Raw genomic sequence first — 23,481 nt, 5'->3', positions numbered from 1 at the left:
AATGATATTGTAATTTACTGACATGCACCTGTTTAATGCAGAAAGCGATTGGGGTGTGATTTAAAAATGGTTTCACACTGTTATTTATTTTATTTATATTATTAATTATCAAATGGTCAGCCACTGACTGATGCTGAACACAGTAAATTTAATCTTACTGTTAAGATTCAGTTTTACACACAGCAGTGAATTTGTCCTTTTATTTATCGTTTATTTTCTGAGTATTCTTTTCTACAATTGGTTGACAAATGTATAATAAAGTTAAACAGTTTTTTGATTTAGAAAGTAGTCTTCTGAGTGAAATTATGTCGGCTGCCATATCGGTCGGGCTCTACTTGTTTTATTAAAAGTTAAATTTCTTAAAAAGCCAGGTAATGTGTATTATTACTACTAAGAATTATGTCAAACACTGTTGCTGATGGCTAACATGGGCAACGCCATCAGAGGTTGTACAAAAGTCTCAATGTCAAGAGTGAACCTTCGTGCCCTGTCATAAGGTCTGTATGTCAAGTCGTGACCTACAGCCTGCACATGAGAGGGCTGGACATTGATATCTTGCACTGAAATATGCTACAGTAGGGCTGGCATTGGACCCACTAACAACCTAATACTGCCACACAGGCGATAATGGTGAGAAGAGACTAATGCATGCATTAGTAAGAACAGATGTAACTGGACTTAGTTCAATAATCTGTCGTAGCTTAACCAACATAGCACCACTGAAATTTTATCCGTTATAAAAACTTTGACGTGCACCATAAGTAAATGAGCTCACAGCTCATGCACCTCTTCATTATTATTCTCTCTTCAGTCTCATTTGATGGCATCCGAGTGGACCGTGTTGAAGCACCTCCTGTTGCAAGTTTGGAGCACAAAGCAACTGATTATGGAACGAGATAAATGGTTCTCTGAAAGGCACGTAGGTTACGCTTATTTTCTCTTCACAATGAGAACGAAACAGAAATGAGTGGCTAGCCAGCAGTGTTTTGTCCCGACTAAAATCACTCAGATTACATAACTAAAGCTCTCAAAGATATGCCAACCACTCAAGAGTTGAGTGTTGCCTGCACTCAGTGCTATAGCTAGGACTAGAAATGCAACCGAGCAACGGAGGGATTTGTTGGGGTTGAGACCTTATAGTTACAAGTTTAAGCGGGGGGGGGGGGGGGGGGGGGGGGGCATCAACTCCCAAGAAAAAAGCTACATCACCTCTTTCCTGTCTGTGACACAGTGCAACACATTTTAACATGGTTTCATAAAGGAAATATAATTTAATAAGGAAAGGGGTACTGCAACAAAAATCATGGAAGTTGTAGTTTTTAAAGTGTTTAAAATCATCATCAAGTTAGATGTTCTCCCCGTTTCTGATCGTTGACTGTAGCAGATTAATTCATGGTCAAATTTAAAAGGCTGGCTTTCAGAATTTTTTAGAGTTTTAGAGTAAAGCCATCTCCACTAGTGTCTGTCGAAGAAAAATAACCAAGTGGGAAACACAGGGTCAGAGCTAACTGTACGTCAGATGCCACCAAAAGATACAAACCGAAGGAAGCTTGGTGTAACACTAAACACTCCACAACACAACTCCATAAAGACACCAGACTGCTCAAATGTTAACCTAGGAGCTAAGTTTCATTCGGGTTAAATTAACCGTGTGCATATGCAAAAATGGTGTGCTCAGAGAAGAGAAGTGTCTGTGGCCAATAAACAAACTGCTGGGACTATAAAGTGTAATAATGAAAATGAATGAGGTTGGGACAGAATGTAAGAAAATATTCTGTTTTTGAAAGCAATGCCGCACAGTGGGAATAAAGTTGACAAGGTCAGCTTGCTCGCTTAATAGGACACAGTAGACGGATTCATCATTCACCATTACTGCTTAAAAGAGGAACTACTGTTTTTTTAAAGGACTAATCTATAGTCCCTAGAAAGCACTTCATTTCCCTGATGTGCCGTCCTGAACTCTATGGACCCTCTCGGAATCTGTCCCTGGCTTAGCTGATGCTCATGCGTGCAAAGAGATGGCAAAGAATGTGCCTTATGTAGCTCTATCCATGGGACAAGCTCTGACTGCAATATAACAAAAGCATCTCCAGATGCCCTCTCAACCCACACACACCTTAAAACCCTCTTGGGAAGGTGCTCCACTAGGTGCTTTGACAAGCTAAGGAAGAAAAAAAAAAATAGAGAAAGCACAAAGTGAACTGTACAATGTAGCCATGTGGGCCTAAATAGCAATTTGGGATGAATAAGGGAGGCATGCAGGCAGGTCTACAGGCAGGGTGATGTTGTGGGATCAGGCAGACATTTAGCACAAAGCAGGAGAGAAAAGACACAAAGCAGTGATAATTGTGCCTTCCCTCCCTGTCATAACAACCTGTTCAACACAAAAACATGTGCTTGCCAGACAGCGTTATACTGAATATAATCATATGTATTTTCTGTGATGTAAGTAATAACTAAAACGAAGATTAGAATGAATCTTGTATAGCTTGTTACATTTAAATGCCATCCCCGACCAGAAAGAGAGCCATGTCAGAATAGCCTCTAATTGGCTAATGAGGAATTTCTTAAGTTCTGTAATCCTCCTGCAGTGTGTGTACAGGCAATGGAGAAGCCCACCCTATTTGACCTTGAGTGGCGGTTCCCTCTCCAGCCAGCGAACTCGTACTTTCTGTTTATAGTGATACTCCTTGAGGAAGTCCTGCAGGGCAGGGGGCAGCGGCAGAGAGCCTATACCATCGTAAGTGGTCCAGCGGCAGATGGCGGCTCGTGCCAGGTGCTGCAGGCCGAAAGGAAAGGTCCGATGGAGAGGCGCTGTAAGCAGCGGTTCGAAAAACATGCAGGCGCTGGGATCCTTGTAGTGCTCCAGCAGTCCTGTGACGGTGGAAGAGTGGAAAACACACGGGTCGTGGGCGTCGAAGCTGAAGTTGTGGTTCCACTGCTCGATGCGGGCGTGCAGCGAGCGGTTGTAACGGCGGAAGCTGACGGAGAAGAGGTAGTCCTCCTGGGCGGAGTCACGCAGCAGGAAGGTGCCCTCTGGCCGTCCGTCCAGCAGCGCCTCGGCCTCGTAGCGGTCCATCACGCCCCAGTAACAGGGCAGAGCTGTGATCTGCAATAGGTCCGGCACCAGGCAGTGGATATAGTCTATCTGAGTGTGAACCTTCCAGGGCCCGGGTTGCTGCCGGCTCAGGTGGCCTTCCCCTGAGGCGTGCCTCTGTTTGGGCCTCCGGGCCTGCAGACAGAGGGTGGTGGAATCCTCCTCGGAGTCACAGTCCTGGGCCGACGCCGAAGCCCCCAACACCTGCCCACAGGCCCCTGATGATCCAGCACCCGCAGAGCTGCCGGCCCCTGAGGACCGGCCTTCCCCAGAGGCCTCTCCCATGCAAGGAGCCATCTTTGGTCCCAGTTTGTAGAGAGAGGAGCCCGGCACTGAGGCCTCCAGGGTGTGGATCTGTGCGTTAGGTGGCGGGTCCACACCTTCCTCGATGCTGAGTCTGCGGCGCTCACGCAGACGCTCTTCCTCATCCTCGGGAGAGGGGTGGGCCGGGTCGAAGGCATCCAGCAGGGCAGTGGAGGAATGCGGGCTGACTGGTGCTGTGTGTTGCTTGATCAAGTGCCACTTGTGAGCGAGGTCTGAGCCTGGGGGGAAGGGACAGGTCTCTAGCATGAGCTCCGTCAGGTGGATCTTACGTTTGGAGGCAACGGGGTTCTTCGATGAGCGGGAGCGTCTGCGAGCGGGCAGAGGTAAGCACAGCCCGACTGTATCACTTAACCGCTGGCGCAAAGACCGAGCGTTCAGACTGCGTCCTCCAGATACAGAGTCGCTCATCTCCTGGATGGAGCTGACTCCATAACGCCTGTCCCTACGGTTCCCACTCCCCCGTATGCGTCCAGACCGCCTATCCGCCTCAAGAGAACTCTGGGTTTTGGTGGAACACGAGTGTTTTTTCTTGCCCCCCCATGGAGCATGACGGGAATAGGAGTCTCTCCGGGCCATGGGGACACCCCCTGATCCTCCCCGCACATCCTCAGTGTCCTTGTCAATTGTAATCTCTACTATCTGAGGGATGTCCGACACGCAGTTATGGTGTCGGCGTCCTGCTGTCACCATTGGCACGGGCAGGAGGCTCCGTGACGGGCTGGAGGATCCTGATGCCGTAGCCTCACCTGAGCTGCCTCCTTGGCCGAGATCCACCACGCAGTGGACGGCATCAGCCTCAACCCTGCTGTCACTGGGTCCTGAACTGTTGTTGTGGAAGAGTGTCTGGCATTTGCTCTTCAGGTTGCTCCACATGTTGCCCACTTTCTTCATCAAAAGGAGCCCTTGGGACCTGAAGATAACGGGAGACAAAACTGATTAAGTCGCAGGTGGCAGCAATGGTGCCTACATTTAACACTGAGGCACAGGCTACATAAAGAATGTCCTACATTTAAATTCCCCAGACTACTGTGTATCTAGTAATTTGACATGGTGAGAGTATAACGGGGCCAAAGAGTCTGAGAGGTGGGTGAGCTTGAGTAGTTGGAACAGCAGAGTTAGGAGTTGCCAGGCAGACGTGCAGGGACACAAGGCCACAGCTATAAATGAACCCAGGATCTGCTCACAGCTGATCTGCTGGTATGTACTGTATTACAGAGCCAGTCTAGACCTGACCAAAAACTTTCCCTGTAACAGCAGCGGATAGGGCACAAGAACATGCACATACACAATCACATATGCCATTGATTTATCACTGCACTAGAATTTGACAGGGATTTAGAAGAAGGATTTAGCACCAAACTGCATTTGAATAGTGCACATTTTACAGCGAGCAAAATCACTACAGCGAGGTGGTCTGCAAACACAAATTTCAATATGCAGCATTTCTTTACAAATTTCAAACACTGTTTCTGGATTCATTTGGTACAGATTGCAAGTTTTGCACTCATGTTTCAGTTTGTGGTGCCTACAAGTAAATTACAATAGCTGGTCTGGACATTTATCAAGTATATTGTTGTTCAACATTATCCAACATTGACATTATCCATTAGTACAAGCTGTAAGCAGCACATTATACAGTGTATAAGAACATGCAATCCAATTATGGGTGTTCTTGTTGTAAATTTTAATCCCTAACCCTGTTAGCATTAATTGCATGTGCTACTTACTAGGCTAAAGGCACACAACAAAGGATGTTGGTCCCTCTGTAGCTTGTCTCCCTCACTCCCTCCCACTTCTTTTCTTTTCCATCCGCCTCTGGGCTAAAAGCAGCAATCCAACTACCAGGCATCATGTTGACCTGCCTACAAAACGAAGTTTGCCTCGTAACATTGCTAAAGACATTACAGCTTTGCACAGTCAGCTGTGATAGACAAGGGATGCACAGGAAGCCAGTCTGCTCTTTAGCACATGACTGATTAAGTTGATTTCCTGAGGGCAGTATCAAGGCTATCACTAACAAACTCATGACGTCAGTGTCGTCCCCCGTATTGACTTGCTTTGTGCTCACAAAAGATGACGTCTCGGCACTTTACAGTCATTCAATGTTTGTGATATAAACGCCTACAAAACAGCCTGCAATAATTTTGTTGCTATGAAAAAATGTGATCTTTTTCACGCAGTTAAGCTGCATCCCAGAATGTGACATGACTCATTCTCTGCGGTTTCTCTTCTGTTCTGTGCTCCATGTGCATCTGCACAATGAGTCTGAGTAAGAGTTGTGCATCGTCTTGTCCGTAGGACGTCTTTCTTTTTATTCTATCAAAAAAGGGAATGAACTGACTGTACTCCCAATCTGATCATCGCTGGCTTGAGATGGAGCTCAAGTGATAAACTAGACTTCCGACAAACATCCAAAGTAAATGCACCCAAATGCTTTAACACCAAATGCCAAGTCACCAAACTCATAAGAATGATTTCCCTGACGGTTTTCATCATAGTAACACCCGTATGCTTCAATTTAAAGTGAATTACATTCATAATATATTCTGTACAAATTATAATCACTGAGCCTGCTTTGAAATGAGTCTTTTAAAGTTTGTTTAAAACGTATCTGCTATTAACAATGCAGCCAATGTCCTCAGTGTAACACACATGCATCCTATTTAATGCATGTGTGTTGCAGGTCTTACTTTGATTTTCATCTCCCACATGACTAAATGTCAGATGAATTCCCTTATATTTTAAATCTTCATTAAAGATATAATAGTGATGCCATGCTGAATCCAATGGCTGCAAGATAACAGAAAAATTCACGTTTTGCAATAATGGTGTGCTGACCAGCAGCTTTTGTAATATAACCTGCAAAGACTTAATCAATTGTTGGTCATATTCATCCTCAATCTTTCTACGCTTATAAAGCATAACATTTATGTTTTCATTATTAAAGCATTAATTAAAACAACAACATGAGGTATTATTGGCACCATACATAATTTCTCATTAAATATATAAAAACATTAAGCAATTTTTTTCAATGATATCTCAAGATTACTACTCCTGCAAATCCTTTTACATGTGGCCTTAACAATTCCAAAGATTTTTCTTTTTATTATCCCATTTTTTAAATATGATCATTGTTAATAGGTCATTGCTGCACTAATGCATTTAAAAATGACTAAAAAAATTCCCTGATGTACTGACAGGCTTTTTTCCTAATTAAACAATGTGAAAATATTTACATTGTGAAGTGTATATTATGGTACAGAATTACCCCTATGGAATAAAAAAAAAAGTGGGATACTGAGCAGCAACAATAAAAGCAGCAGTCACCGTGTGTGTTCAGACAAAGCCCTGCAGGTAAGAGGAGCTGACACCACTTTCGGTGAACTCAAACCTGCAACACATCACTGAGGTAAACAACACCTTTTATTGTGCCATTCCTGTTGTATGGAAACAACTGGCACTGTGCCCACAGCACAGTACCACATCATACCTACTCATTTTATGGCAACTATCCACACTGTATGGACCTTCAGCTGTCCTAGGGAGGCACAAATAATGTTGTGCCAATTGAGTTAATCTTGAATAAGCTAATGTTATTTAAGATGCAACTTAAATAGGTACTAAAGTTTTTTGCAAGACGAAAAAAAAAACAACATATTGAAATCAAGGTTATTATAGTTAACGAAAACTAACGAAATAACAAAACTAGAGTTGAAAAAACATTTTCGTTAACTGAAATAAAAATAAAAACGAAAGTTTTTAAAAAACAATAACTAACTGAAACTGTATTTTGTGGTTACAAAACTAACTAAAACTAACTAAAATTATAGTGAAAATGTCCTTAGTTTTCGTCTTTGTCAACTTTTTTCATACGTAAACCTTTTTGGTTGATATGAAATCTATTTCATCTATCTGGTTTCATGACTTAATAAACTTATTGTGACCTTATTGAATCTGGCACCCAACAAATAGCCCATTACAAAAAAACTAAAACTAACACTAAAACTAATAAAAACTAAACTAAAACTAAGCATTTTCCAAAAAATAAAACTAATCAAAACTAGCAAACTCACTCTAAAAACTAACTAAAACTAGCTGAATTTGAAAACAAAAATTGACAACGAAATTAAAACTAAAACGAATGAAAAATCCAAAACTATTATAACCTTGATTGAAATACAGTCCTGCATATTTCCCCTCTCTGTTCAAAGAGCCTATCACTAGAGGAGGATGGACATATTTACGTGCTTCATACAGTAACCAGTACAAATACAAATACTAGTCATTCATATCAATCAACCCTATTGCAATTGTATGCATTTTATGAGAATTCCCGTCCTGGTTTCTTTGCAAAACTTGTGAGCCTAAAGCCCTTGGAGATGAAAGACTGATTCAAGGCTCCTGCTTGCTTCTTAAACATGAACTTAAATGCCGGCATGAGCCTTTGGCTACAATTTGCATAAACTATTAGCAAGACTTTCTGCCCATCTCTAAAACGCTTAGCTGACATTGATGAATGTTTTATTGCATTTATTGTCAGGCTCTTATTTTGACAATTTTTAATAAGTCTTTTTTAACACGTTTTTTTGGTTTCTTTGCAGTGTTTGCAGGCAGTTGTTACCAATGTTGAAATAGCAACTTTGTTAACAGAATTTTCCATAAATTAAAGCAGGCTTTCACTATTTGAAGGGTCGTGCATGAAGAAGAATAGCCCATTATAAAACTGGCCTTTCTCTGAAATCAATGGTGATTGTCTGAAGCATTCAATCGGGCCAGCTTTTTAAAAAAAAAACCTAAAACAGAGACAAGAGGAGGTGCAGAAGTCTTGTTTTCTCTCCAACCACTTGAATGACTATATAGTGAAAGGTTATTAGGGAATTTTTGCTCTTCTTGGTCTTACATTATAATGCACTCGTTATGATTATATTATAATATATCATGGCTTATGTGCTGGAGGCTGCTGAGGACTTTTCATTGTTTTATAAATCACCAAAATTAAAACAACTCACAATTTCATCAATAATTAAATAATAATTTGTTGCAACTCACTTAACAGTGATTGCTGATAAATGATTACCAATCCTAAAGTTACAAATTATAATATGGGTTTGGTCCAAATGTTCTTACTACAGCCAGGAGACAGTGATGGTTTCAATTTCTCATAAGAATATATTTTAAATAAGTCCTTTAAGTCTAATATACTTCTTAGTTACTCCCATTATAAGTGTATAACAATACTATTTTTATAAATAATCTACAACAATATAACTCAAATGAATAACTAAAACTATGCATTTTAACTACACAATGTTTGACTTGTGCTTTTTATTATTTTATTTCTTTTTTTATCCTGCTGTATCTTATTTTATCCTATTTATATTTTTATTTCTATTTCCCTGTTTTAATTGACTGTTTTTACTGTTTTCAATTGTGTCTTGCTGTTTTTAAAGTGTATGTAAAGCACTTTGAATTACCTTGTGTTGAATTGTGCTATACAAATAACCTTGCCTTGCATAGTTACTATATAGTTTGATTTCAGTATGGTGGCTCAATGGCATATTAATAGTCTTTACAATTTCTTATAAAAATCCTTTGGGCTAAAAATGCCCAACTTAGACAGGCAATCAAAGGTTTCACCACTGGAGCAACATGGCTCAAAGTGTACTCGAACTATTTGTCCAGCCAATTCAAGTTTAGAAAGCAAAACATGCAAACAACTGTCTTTCGTTTGTCAAAGTTATTGTTGGAGCACTAAGTCTTACCAGCCACAACCTAAATTTGCCAACATTTGTCTTGATTCTGTCATTTGTACTGCCAACAGGAAAACACTGATCTATGAACTAGAACTGAATGTTTATACCCTGTTGTCTTCCCTCCAAGATGAACTGGAACTGTGAGGCTAATGTTATATCAGCTACATCTTGACTGGCTGCATTTTCCATCAGGGTTGGTGTGTTTTATCCCTCAGCATGCTAATCACCTCAAAAATACAAACATTCACAAGTTCCAGTGACCAAGACACCCGACTCAAAGAGGCCACTGTCTATAAACTCTATTTAAGCCAAAGTAGGATTAATATTTAATATAACAAAAAATATATATACAGTACAGGCCAAAAGTTTGGACACACCTTCTCATTCAATGCGTTTCCTTTATTTTCATGACTATTTACATTGTAGATTCATCAAAAACTATTAATGAACACATGTGGAATTATGTACTTAACAAAAAAGTGTGAAATAACTGAAAACATGTCTTATATTCTAGTAAGCAAAGGGTGGCTACTTTGAGGAATCTAAAATACAAGACATGTTTTCAGTTATTTCACACTTTTTTTGTTAAGTACATAATTCCACTTGTGTTCATTCATAGTTTTGATGCCTTCAGTGAGAATCTACAATGTAAATAGTCATGAAAATAAAGAAAAACGCATTGAATGAGAAACTGACAAACTTTTGGCCTGTACTGTATATATTTATATTCATACAGGCATTAACAGAGGTCCCTAAAGAGAAAAAACATGCTAGCTAACATGCCGTTATACATGATGGATCATACTAGAATTACAACTCCAATATAAAAAAGGTAGGATGCTGAAAAATGTAATAAACTGTAAATATAGATGCCGTTTTACACGGCGTAGCAACTATTTTTGAATCAGGGTTGTACTAGCACTTGAGGAAACAATCCTGTATTTGTTACGCAGTTTTAGCCGAATCCACTTTAACATACACTACCGGTCAAAAGTTTTAGAACACCCCAATTTTTCCAGTTTTTTATTGAAATCCAAGCAGTTCAAGTCAAATGAACAGCTTGAAAGGGTACAAAGGTAAGTGGTGAACTGCCAGAGGTAAATAAAAAAAAGGTAAGCTTAACCAAAACTGAAAAATAATGTACATTTCAAGTAGGCCTTTTTCAGGGAACAAGAAATGGGTTAACAACTTAACTCTATGGAGTCTTGGGCTATTTTGTCCATTTCTGAATTATTTTCATGTCTTTGTAAGTCATTTTGTGTCTTTTGGTGTTTTTTTTTCATTTTGTGTCTTTTTTTGGTCATTTTGTGTCTTTTTTTAGTCCTTTAGTCCAACATAAAATGTGATTTTGAATCTTTTTTTTACTTTCAAAACACTATCATGCTCAATAAAGAATTTTAAATGTTGCAAATGTGCATTCATTTCAGAGTACACTGAGACATTAAACTGCATCATTTTCAATTAAATTCTGGAAAAGTTGGTGTGTTCTAAAACTTTTGACCAGTAGTGTATTGAGATGGCTTCACTGTACACTGATAATAAATGGCAAGTATTGAGAAGATTAAACTGACAAGCAAAGAGACAGAATGCTCAGAGTTGTACCATAAAAACAGCTGTGAATGAATGACTGAATGAATTGTGAGGGCAACAGATTTGTCACTATGGAGTTGTGTGTTTTGCTGTAAAAAGTTTAAGTTACAATCAAGTTTAATTACTGCTCTAACAATGTATGAAACATGAACCTAATTCAGTTTTGTGTCGACAGAACAAACACAATGCTAGGGCATCTCGTATTGCAAATTTCCACCTAGAATGAACTCTGCTGAGCTAATTCAAGATTGATTACTTAAAAACTATAGTCGTCCTATATTCCCCACGACTGCTGCCATTGATAACAATGGCCACACCAATAGAGTGATCCAGTCCACAACCATTTAAAGCCGCCCTGAAACAGAACTAGGCTACTTCTGCTCTCCGGCAGCCCAACACACCCATCCTCCTGGGATCAGACTGATCTAAGAGAGGGCTGTAGAGAAGACAAGATTAAGGGAGGACGCCTTCTCTGCTCGGACCAGACCAGAGTTAATGAGATATTTGCAGCATTTTGCATTCTGAAAGATATGTGGGATGGCAAAGAGCCACACAGGGTCTGTAAATGACTGATAAATTGCACTGATTCTTGGAATCAATAAAATCTCTGCAAATATTAAAACTTTAACTAGATATGTTTTACGGCAACTATCCAGTTTTTTAACCCACAAAGTCATTTTGGTTAAGAAAATAAGCCTTTAAAATAGAGGCAGAATATGTACAGTAGAACTTATTCCTGCAAATCAATATTGCATAGTTACTCGGCGGTGCATTAAAATGTATTATTGGGTATATAACAATTGTTCTTCCCTTTGTTAGTAGTTTATGCTCAGATATTACTCAAAAAAACATTCAGGTTACACAGAAAACTTTCAAATTAGTGCAATTAACTGGGGAAAAAACACTTCAAATTGAATTTTTAGATAAAAAACTCTCTAGTATTAATGTTAGCTATGTTAAGTTATCCCAAGTTTCATTATACTAACATTTACCACCTTGACAGATTATGTTTAGTTTCCCAGAAAGATAATATCAATAGAAGACGCACAACTATCGAGCTGTAACGATTTTATAACTGGTATATCGTCACCCTGTTAAAATAATCGCCTAACTCATTTTTCCAAGTTTTGCAGGAAACACAAAAAACTTCACCATAAATGTAACATATGACATTTATTGATCATTTCACTCAAAAAGGATGTAACAAAGGATGGCTATTGGCATAGTAATAACACTGTGTGTAAATTATGTAACTTTAGAGAAATAAATGACTTGGGCAATTTTTTGAACATGCCTTTGTGACTTAAGCAAGATATGGTAACACTTTATTTTGAAGGTGTCTACATAAGAGTCACACAAGCCTGTCAGAAACATGACATGACAAGTATCATGAGCATTAATGTTACTTCAAAGTGTCATTAATGTTCATGGCACATCCCATGTCATGTTTATGACACGCTCATGTCACTTTTATGTAGACACCTTCAAAATAAAGTGCTACCATATCTTGCTTAAGTCACAAAGGCATGTTCAAAAAATTGCCTAAGTCACATTTTATTTTGACTTAGGCATAGAAAATCTGCTTAAGTCACACACTTGACATAGGCCATTATCTTAAAGGGGTAAAATCACATGATCTGATCAACTGAGGATGTAGGAGATTTTACCATAGGTGGCTATGAGGAGATGATTCAGGCAAAAAAACAACAATTCTGACAAAAAATGACTTAGGCGATTATTTTAACAGTGTGACGATACAATAATTGTTCTTCCCTTTGTTAGTAGTTTATGCTCAGATATTACTAAAAAAAACCTTCAAGTTACACAGAAAACTTTCAAATTAGTGCAGTTAACTGTGAAAAAAAGACACTTCAACTTGATTTTTTAGATAAAAAGCTCTCTAGTATTAATGTTAGCTATGTTTAAGGATGGGATGGGATCTGTCATGAACATTAATGACACTTTGAAGTAACATTAATGCTCATGATACTTGTCATGTCATGTTTCTGACAGGCTTGTGTCACTCTTATGTAGACACCTTCAAAATAAAGTGTTACCATATCTTGCTTAAGTCACAAAGGCATGTTCAAAAAATTGCCCAAGTCATTTATTTCTCTTAAGTTACATAATTTACACACAGTGTTATTACTATGCCAGTAGCCATCCTTTGTTACATCCTTTTTGAGTGAAATGATCAATAAATGTCATATGTTACACTTTTGGTGAAGTTTTTTGTGTTTCCTGCAAAACTTGGAAAATGAGTTAGGCGATTATTTTAACAGGGTGACAATATACCAGCTATAAAAGCGTTACATCTCGATAGTTGTGCGTCTTCTATTGATATTATCTTACTGGGAAACTAAACATAATCTGTCAAGGTGGTAAACATTAATATAATGAAACTTGGGATAACTTAACATAGCTAACATTAATACTAGAGAGTTTTTTATCTAAAAATTCAAGTTGAAGTGTTTTTTCCCCAGTTAATTGCACTAATTTGAAAGTTTTCTGTATAACTTGAATGTTTTGAGTAATATCTGAGCATAAACTACTAACAAAGGGAAGAACAATTGTTATATACCCAATAATACATTTTAATGCACCACAGAGTAACTATGCAATATTCATTTGCAGGAATAAGTTTTACTGTACATATTCTGCTACCATATAAAGTGTTACCATATCTTGCTTAAGTCACAAAGGCATGTTCAAAGAATTGCCCAAGAAATTTATTTCTCTTAAGTTACATAATTTACACACAGTGTTATTACTATGCCAGTAGCCATCCTTTGTTACATCCTTTTTGAGTGAAATGATCAATAAATGTCATATGTTACACTTTTGGTAAAGTTTTTAGTGTTTCCTGTAAAACTTGAAAAAATTAGTTAGGCTTTTATTTTAACAGTGTGACGATATAGAAATGGTTGGTAGGCCTTTACGTTTCTGGAGGCCCCACTTTTCTCTGGTCTCAGGTTAGCCAAGTTAGCAGACATGCTAACACGTTAGCCCTCCACAGCCACAGTCCGCTAAATGTAGCATAACGTGAACCGGGCTCACATTAATAAACCAAGTCGGCTTGGTGTCGGCTCCAGTCACATATAAAACATATTATTCATAAAATGACATAGCGAGAGATATTAAGCTATTTCAACGGTTGCTACCTTGCGGTTCAAGGCTTACGAGCTGTCAAAAAATGCTAGCAAGTTAGCATTTCCTAGAACGGGAGATGGTAGCGGTTTTAGTTAGCTGCGGCTAACCAGCCAGCCAGCTAGCTAGCTAGCGGGGTTAGCTTGCTAGCTTGCTAGCTTGAGACACAAAAAGCGACACAAAAATCCAAACAAACACATCAAAGTTTTGCAGCGTTGCTCAGAGATGCTGAATAGACAAATGTGACATGCTTGCCCGGTGATATTAGCGGGCTGTTTGTGGAAGTCATATCTTACCCTTGTTCCTTTAGAAAGCCCTATTCAACAGCTCTCTTTGTCTGCAGAAAATGGCTATTAAGAGAAGTCAGGCATACATCCCCCTGGCGGTCCGCGGTGTCGGATGAGAGCACTAAAGGTACGCGGATACTTGATGGTATCATCCCGAATATTTAAACAATTATTCCCTTAAATAGTAACCGAAATGATTTAAAAGGCTAGGTTGTTCTTTAGGCGCCGCGGAATCCCGTTCTTCACCATGGTGGGGGTCTTCTTTTCTGCCGCTTCTAGCAGCCAATATGACGGCGGAGTGAGCGGACAGGGAGCCGGAGAGGGGACCCGACTGACAGCGAGCCGGTCCAATGGAGGGGAGGGAGCAGGCGGCCCGCTTCCGACGGAGCATGCGGATAGGGAATGCCCCGGAGCTGGCGCTGCGTGACGGGCGGCTGGTGGCACCAATGAGCGCGGGAGGAGGAGGAGGAGGAGGAGGAGGAGCCGCTCCGCTGGCAGCGAGCTGGAAACGTGGAGAGGTGAAGGATGCTGGAGGGGCTCCGGCCGGCCGAGCACTGACGTCATCCAGGTAGAGAGAGCCAGGCCACGGCGAGGGGCTGGGTCATTTTATGGCTTTAAAAAAAAAATCATTTTATGTCTTTTTTGGTCATTTTGTGTCCTTTTAAAAAAAAATCATTTATTGTCTTTTTGGTCATCTTATGTCTTTTTGACTGAAACTGAAGGTATGTCTTTTTGTTGTCATTTTGTGTCTTTTTTGTCATTTTATGTCTTTTTTTGGTCATCTTATTTTATTTTAGGGTAATTTTATGTCTTTTTTTGGTCATCTTATTTTATTTTAGGGTAATTTTATGTCTTTTTTGGTCATTTTGTGTCCTTTTAAAAAAAATCATTTTGTGTCTTTTTTGTGTCATTTCACGTCTTTTTTTGGTCATTTTACATCTTTTTTTGTATGTCAAATGAAACAATGTATCATCAAACCCTTTACAAATGAAAAAAAATTTAAAATGAATTAAATAAAGTTTGATAAAGGTTTTGTCCAACATCTCTCTTGTTGACTGAAACTGAAGGTATGTCTTTTTGTTGTCATTTTGTGTCATTTTATGTCTTTTTTTGGTAATTTTGTGTCTTTTTTTTTGTCATTTTGTGTCTTTTTTTGGTCATCTTATGTCTTTTTTTGTAATTTTGTGGCGTTTTGTGTCATTTTGTGTCTATTTTGTGTCATTTCACGTCTTTTTTTGGTCATTTTACATCTTTTCGTATGTCAAAAGAAACAATGTAACATCAAACCCTTTAGAAATAAAAAAAAAATAAAAAAAATGGTGTTGGACTAAAGTTTGATAAAGGTTTTGTCCAACATAGCTCTTGTTGACTGAAACTGAAGGTATGTCTTTTTTTTGGGTAATTTTGTGGCTTTTTTGTCATTTTGTGTCTTTTTTTGGTCATTTTACATGTTTTTTGTATGTCAAAAGAAATAATGTAACATCAAACCCTTTAGAAATAAAAAACAAAATAAAAAATGGTGTTGGACTAAAGTTTGATAAAGGTTTTGTCCAACATCTCTCTTGTCGACTGAAACTGAAGGTATGTCTTTTTATGTCTTTTTGTGTCATTTCACGTCTTTTTTTTGGTAATTTTACATCTTTTTTGTATGTCAAACAAAACAATGTAACATCAAACCCTTTAGAAATAAAAAAAAATTTAAAAAATGGTGTTGGACTAAAGTTTGTCCAACATCTCTCTTTTTGACTGAAACTGAATGTATGTCTTTTTGTTGTCATTGTGTGTCTTTTTTTGTCATTTTATGTCTTTTTTTGGTAATTTTACATCTTTTTTTCGTATGTCAATAGATACAATGCAACATCAAACCCTTTAGAAATAAAAAAAAATAAAAAATGGTGTTGGACTAAAGTTTGTCCAACATCTCTCTTTTTGACTGAAACTGAATGTATGTCTTTTATGTTGTCATTTTGTGTCTTTTTTTGTCATTTTATGTCTTTTTTTGGTCATCTTATGTCTTTTTTGTAATTTTGTGTCATTTTATATCTTTTTTTTTTTTTTTGGGGGGGGGGGGGTAATTTAAAGTTTTTTTTTTGTCATTTTGTGTATTTTTTTTGGTCATTTTACATCTTTTTTGTATGTCAAAAGAAACAATGTAACATCAAACCCTTTAGAAATAAAAAAACAAAATAAAAAATGGTGTTGGACTAAAGTTTGATAAAGGTTTTGTCCAACATCTCTCTTGATGAGTGAAACTGAAGGTATGTCTTTTTGTTGTCATTTTGTGTCTTTTTTTTGTCATTTTATGTCTATTTGGGGGGTTATTTTATTTTATTTTTTGTAATTTTGTGTATTTTTTTTTGTCATTTTACGTCTTTTTGGGGGGTAATTTTATTTTATTTTTTGTCATTTTGTGTCTTTTTTTGGTCATTTTACATCTTGTGTGTGTGTGTGTGTGTGTGTGTGTGTGTGTATTTAGGTGACCACTGACAAAGGAAGCAATCAAAACAGCAATATTTTACTGTCCCTTTTTATCAGAATTATCTTAATTATTAAGAAGGATCTAATAATTGTGGTAAGTACTCTCTATAATTAGAAGAAATTAAATAAATTAAGACATGAAATGTTTCATTCTGTGTGTAATGGATCTATATAATGTGTTATTTCCACTTTTTTGAATTGAATTACTGACATAAATAAACTTTTCTAGGATATTCCAATTCATTGAGATGCACCTGTATAAGTGTATAAGAATAATTACAATAATCACATAAATCTCACCAAATGCAACCCATCCTCCTGTTATATTCCAAACCTATTAGCTGGTTCACCAATTGGGCAAGACAGGAAATACCTCTGAGCTTATGTCTTGTATATTTAATTGAAAAAATGTTTTAAAACCACAAGGTAAGGGCCCTTAGATAGAGGCCCCATCTTGAAAAAGCTCCATTGTGTCAAAAACTAGTTTTAAACCCTTTATTATTTCTGCTCAGAGTTTCATATGCACTACTTGTTTTTTAGTTTGGTCTTGGTTGTTTGTTTGTATGTATGTTAATTGTATACTATTTATATATTCTCGTATTTATTGTGTTTAATTTCTTAATATTCTATTTTTATTCTACTTAATCTTTATTACCTTAATGTGTCTTTACTCTGTACTTGTGCTGCTGCAACAGCTGAATTTCCCCCATGGGGGATAAATAAAGGAATATCTTATCTCATCTTATATTATAATAACATAATTAGAATGTAATCAAATGACCACATAACACACCTGGGGCCAGGCAGGGGCAATTATAAGATTTAATTTAGCGGAAATTTAAAAAATGATATCAGGAATAAATACAGCATTGACATTGGACACAGTTGTAGATACTGCACAGGACCTGGGATCACCCCTGGTATTCCTGCCCAGTAGCCAATTGGTGGGGGGTTTGAGCAATCATATTTCAAAGGGGGTTGCTCCCATCTTCCTCTAGGCCACATATTATTCCCACATAGAAAAACTGTACACCCTGCATAGATCGTGGGGGTTTAGTGGAACCCGTGTAGCTATTTTTTGCCCAAGGACCCCTTTAGCAGGTCCATTAGGCCATGACTAAACCTGTAAATATCACTAATAATTTATTAAATATCACTTTAAAGTACAGAACAAAGTCGTTTAACTATGCATAAAAATTTGTGGTAATTTGTGGAAATGGCAGCTTGGTTAAAACTAGTGGACCTCTAAAGAACACAAAACACAAAGCAGGGGTCTCGAACTCAAATTACCTGTGGGCCGCTGGAGGCAGAATCAAAATGACTAAAAAAAGACACAAAATGACAGAAAAAAGACACAAAATGACAGAAAATTTTTTAAATTACTTAAAAAAGACACAAAATGACCCAAAAAAGACACAAAATGACCAAAAATATACACAAAATTACTTTAAAAAATACACAAAATGACTAAAATATACACAAAATGACCAAAAAATACACACAATTACCAAACAAGACACAAATGACCCAAAAAGACACAAAATGGACATTATTTTAAAAAGACACAAAATTATTCAAAAAGGCCACAAAATCATTTAAAAAAAGACACAAAAAAGATACAAAAAATAATTTAAAAAAAGACACAAAAAAGATACAAAATTACTAAAAAAAAGACACAAAATTACCAAAAAGACACAAAATTACCAAAAAAGATACAAAATTACAAAAAAAGACACAAAATTACCAAAAAAGACACAAAATTACCAAAAAAAGACAATAAATGACCAAAAAAGACACAAAATTACAAAAAAAGGCACAAAATTATTTAAAAAAGACACAAGATTATTAAAAAAGACACACAATTATTAAAAAAAAGACAAAATTATTTTAAAAAAGACGGTAAAGTGCCATTCATATAAAACTCACATTAAACTTTTAATATCAAGGTGGTGGCCACAAAATATCGTCACGAGGGCCGCAATTGGCCCGCGGGCCGCGAGTTTGAGACCCATGCTCTAAAGGCTTCATGTGCTGCAGGATTCCATGTGGCATTAAACAGCCAAGAGCAGCGAATATGTGTCATAGCTCGTACCAAAGTAAATCTTTGAACAATTAAAACATCTCACAGGAGCATTCACAGTCACTCGCACCCACTCATGAGGTCATCTCCTGGAGACGGATCATTCACGAGCACATGACACGAGGCGTAATGGGAAGTGGAAGTGGTGTGAGTAATGTAGTAGTTAGCCGGAGCGGAGGGTGAGTTCAGGGGGAAATCACCAGCAGTCCGAACACATTAGCTTTTACATCTCTGAGCCGCTGATCTAATTTGTGCTTATGAGAGGAAATGAAAGAGAATTGCATTAGCGTTGATCTTTCTGCCAGGAGTGATTCACACTATTTTAGTCAACATGGACCTCTCCTACAAGGTCCAGTCATCTGCAAACAATCCACACTGAGGATATGATAACTTACTACTGTGTCCAGGATGACTGAGAGTGATTCACTCGGATCAGGAAGACAAAAGGTTCATCACAAAACCACAGTATCACATTAGTTCTGCCAATAATGACAAACACATTTGAAGTGAAGCGAGTCACCCCTGTTTATAACAGGGGTGTTAAACTCAAATACACAATGGCCCAAAAAAGACATAAAATGACCAAAACAGACATAAAATGACCAAAAAAGATACAAAATTACAAAAAAAAAGACACAAAATGACCAAAAAAGATACAAAATGACCAAAAAAGACATAAAATGACAAAAAAAAAGACACTAAATGACCAAAAAAGACAGAAAATGACCAAAACAGACATAAAATGACCAAAACAGACATAAAATGAGCAAAAAAGACACAAAATGACCAAAAAAGATACAAAATTACTAAAAAAAAGACACAAAAGCTCTAGCTTGAGGTTGCTATGACGACTGTCACAGAGGAGTGTTTCTGGGTCCTGTCCTGATTGACGCGCCAAAACAACAGCAGGGCATTGTGGGATTTGTAGTATTAGCGGTAAATGCGCCGTATAATACCGGCGGGTCAGCTTTTATAGTACAATAATAATATAATAATTTGGTATTGCCTCGCGGGCCAAATAAAATTACACTGCGGGCCAAATTTGGCCCGCGGGCCAGAGATTGACGCCCCTGGTTTATAAGAAGGACTGCAGCCAGTGGTGGAGTTCATTCTACCAGGATCAGTTTGAAAAGTTTTAAGTGAGGTGCCAATCACAGAGAAGGAAATGTTTAAAGTGTAGTAACCTTTAATTTATTGCAGCAAGGTGCTAGGATGACACCCGAGAAGCTGAAACAAATCATATAAGTGCTGACAGATAATATGTGGGCAGGCAGTCACTCAGTGCACAAATAGATTTGGATCCGGATCAGTCGTGATATTAAATAGATGGATCGATGAAGACGCTTGGGTGGATTGATAGGTTGCTATGCTTGGTGTGCAGATTACATTTCAAATTCCAATTATTTTACTGTAGTATTTATACATCAAAAGTGTACTTAATTATTACAAATTATTACATTTAATATAATAATAATAATAATAATAATAATAATAATATTAATGATGATAATAATATAATAATAATAATAATAATAATAATAATAATAATAATAATAATTATTATTATTATTATTATTATTATAATAATAAAAATAAAATGTATTTTCAATTATTTTGGCATCAAATTATTTTAATTCCAATTATTTAACTGTAGTATTTATACATCAAAAGAGTACTTAATTATTACAAATTATTACATTTGATATAATAATAATAATAATAATAATAATAATAATAATAATAATAATAGTAATAATAATAATAATAATAATAATAATAATAATAATAATAAAATGTATTTTATGTATGTATATGTATATTATTTTGGCATCAAATTATTTTAAATACAAGATAATTAAGAGAAAACTAATGTCTACAATTTCTTTAGTTACTCATTGGAATATGATGAATATAGCTTATCATAAATAAATTGAATATATTTAGTTTTTTTGTTTGTTTTTTGGGTTGTGTAGGTTGTGCACAACAACATATTTGCTAATGAACTTTTTTTTGTAATTTTATTATTATTATATTATTTTTGTAGATTTATTTTTATGAATTAATTATATATTGGATATTTATGTGTTTTTAGTAGGTCGTGGAACATAGTTCATCATATTTATTTTGATATTATTTATTTTATTTATCTTATTTTTTTTAGTTATTATGTCTTTATTATATATTTAAATGTATATATTCATATATTATTTATTTATTCTATTTCTCCTTCATTTAAATTTTCTTTTTCAATGTTTTACAACTGAATTATATCAAATTCCCAAAAAAAGCCACTGTTAAAAAAAAAAAAAAAGCTTTAAAATAAATGCAATACAATAAATGCATGATGTTTCCTAAATCAATATTAATTATTTCATATTGGCCAAAATAATTGTGATTAAGATTTTTGTCATATGCAGACAGCCCTACAATAAATGTTTTGTATGTCAAAAGTAACAATGTAACATCAAACCCTTTAGAAATAAAAAATAGTGTTGGAATAAAGTTTGATGGAGGTTTTGTCCAACATCTGTCTTTTTAACTGAAATTAAAGGTATAAAATAATCAATTGAACATGTTTATTGAACCAGATGGTAATCTTGAATTATTCTAAGACGTCTTCCTGGACAGTTTTCCTTCCTTTTCTCGTAGAGAAGTAGATTTGTGTCTCTAAAAAAATGTACATTCAACAAATTCAGGACAAAACTGATGCACAGTTCCATGCCAATAATATTGGTGATATAATTTAGGAGTTAAAAAAAAGATTTGAATTGATATTGATTCTAGACAGCATGTAGTTGCTGAGGCAGGCGTGACTGAAGTGGCAACAAAGGTAAGGACGCCATCTTGTGGCAGTAATGTGCAAACAAAATTGCATCAACATCCAGATCCCATTTACAGATTCCTTGTAAGTTATAGGTCCATTGTTGCTATCCATTTGCACTATTTGTGGTGTATGTTATATGTTGTTTGTTATATTTTGAATGACTGCTTTATTTCGGTTACAAAAAAACAAAGAAAAATCATGTTTTTACAAAATTATCCACCAGACAGCAACCGAAAAAAGGAATAGGCTGAAGCCCCACTAAAGGCTTATTTTTGCCACTCCTGTACCATCTACATGTATACATTATATACATTACATTAACTGAATAATTCACATTGTTACAAAACACATGATACCTTAAATCAGTAGTTCTCAACCTTTTTGAGTCGCGACCCCCAATTTAACATGCATGTTGTCCGCGACCCCCGCTCACTGAACACAATCTCACACGCACAGTTCAGATCACCCTAAAAACAAACAAAATGACCAAAAAAGACACAAAATGACCACAAAAGACACAAAATGACCAAAAAAAGACACAAAATGACCAAAAAAAGAAATAAAATAACCCAAAAAAGAAAAAAAAGACACAAAAAAGACACAAAATGACCAAAAAAGGTAAACAAAATGACCAAAAAAGACACAAAATGACCAGAAAAGACACAAAAGACAAAAAAAAAGATACAAAATGACCAAAAAAGACACAAAATGACCACAAAAGACACAAAATGACAAAAGAAAGAAAAAAAATAACCCAAAAAAGAAAAAAAAGACACAAAAAAGACACAAAATGACCAAAAAAGGTAAACAAAATGACCAAAAAAGACACAAAATGACCAGAAAAGACACAAAACTGCCTTAAACTGAAAAATCAAATTCAATCAAATTTCATTGTAACCCTTGATAATTTTAGACTTTAAAGTCTTCTTGAAAACTAACATAGAGTTATACATCTTTATTTCATCATTTAGTCCATAATTCCATAATTTTACACCCAAAACTGACACACATCTGTACTTGAGATTAGTTCTGACTTTGTGAGTTTCAAACATTAGCAATAACCCCCTTAAGTTATAAATCCCCTGCCTTCATTTAAAAAATTTTTGAATACAAACAGGAATTTACCACTCGAAACACTCGAAATTTTACTCACACATTGGAGTATGGGGAAACACAATTTCAATCCTCTGTGTAACTATTTGTTGCGTTGTTTGGTTGACAATAACATTTATTACTTTTGACTTTTGTGTCTGAAATATGCTGTTTTATTACGATTATCTTAATTATTTTAGACTACCATTTGATAATCAGGTATCAACAATATTAATATCAATAATATAATAATACAATGCAATATTGATTAAGGACTCATATTTATTCATTTAATGATTAGCCCAGTCATCAAAAGAGTACTTTAAAGGGGACATGAAAACTCGATTTTAGTACATCATATCAGGCTTCTTGAAAACTTTGTCAGCATTCATCTCCAGTTAAACGACACTTTGTTTTTTTTAGAGATGTTAAATAATTATTTTGTGACCTTCTCTCAACCTGATCTTTTGCGATACCTTAATAAATGAACTTCAATCAGGAGAAAGTGAGCGTTTTAGACAAAGGGCAAATACATGTATACTTATGTTAATATGTTTTAGTAGAAACCCAGAATACAAATATGAACACAATATGTCCCCAGACAGTCACAAGACAGTCAGCAGAGTGAGTTTTGATCTCGTGTTGAATAGGATGCATAATCTAAATTTGATGCACTGGTTTTTATTGCCTGAGGCTACAGACGAAAAGCCAAGTACCATTCTACAATTCTACAATGTCATTTAGCAGACGCTGTTATCCAAAACGATGTAGATTTGAGAGTTAATGCAACACAAGCAAAGATGAAG

At 36.3% G+C, this 23,481-nt stretch overlaps 1 protein-coding gene across 1 annotated transcript; it reads right to left on the bottom strand.

The window, feature by feature from the left end:
- Positions 1–1,173: 1,173 nt before the first annotated feature.
- socs5b (suppressor of cytokine signaling 5b) lies at positions 1,174–14,496 on the bottom strand. Its single transcript, XM_059323777.1, has 2 exons — positions 14,211–14,496; positions 1,174–4,331 (listed from the first exon to the last, which is right to left on the bottom strand). The coding sequence occupies exon 2, from the start codon at positions 4,310–4,312 to the stop codon at positions 2,621–2,623; it is 1,692 nt and encodes a 563-aa protein (XP_059179760.1). The 5' UTR covers positions 4,313–4,331; positions 14,211–14,496; the 3' UTR covers positions 1,174–2,620.
- Positions 14,497–23,481: the final 8,985 nt, after the last annotated feature.

The sequence above is a fragment of the Centropristis striata genome, chromosome 20 (assembly GCF_030273125.1).
Source record: "Centropristis striata isolate RG_2023a ecotype Rhode Island chromosome 20, C.striata_1.0, whole genome shotgun sequence".
NCBI classification, from domain to species: Eukaryota; Metazoa; Chordata; class Actinopteri; order Perciformes; family Serranidae; genus Centropristis; species Centropristis striata.
This window is presented reverse-complemented; position numbering and strand designations above follow the sequence as displayed.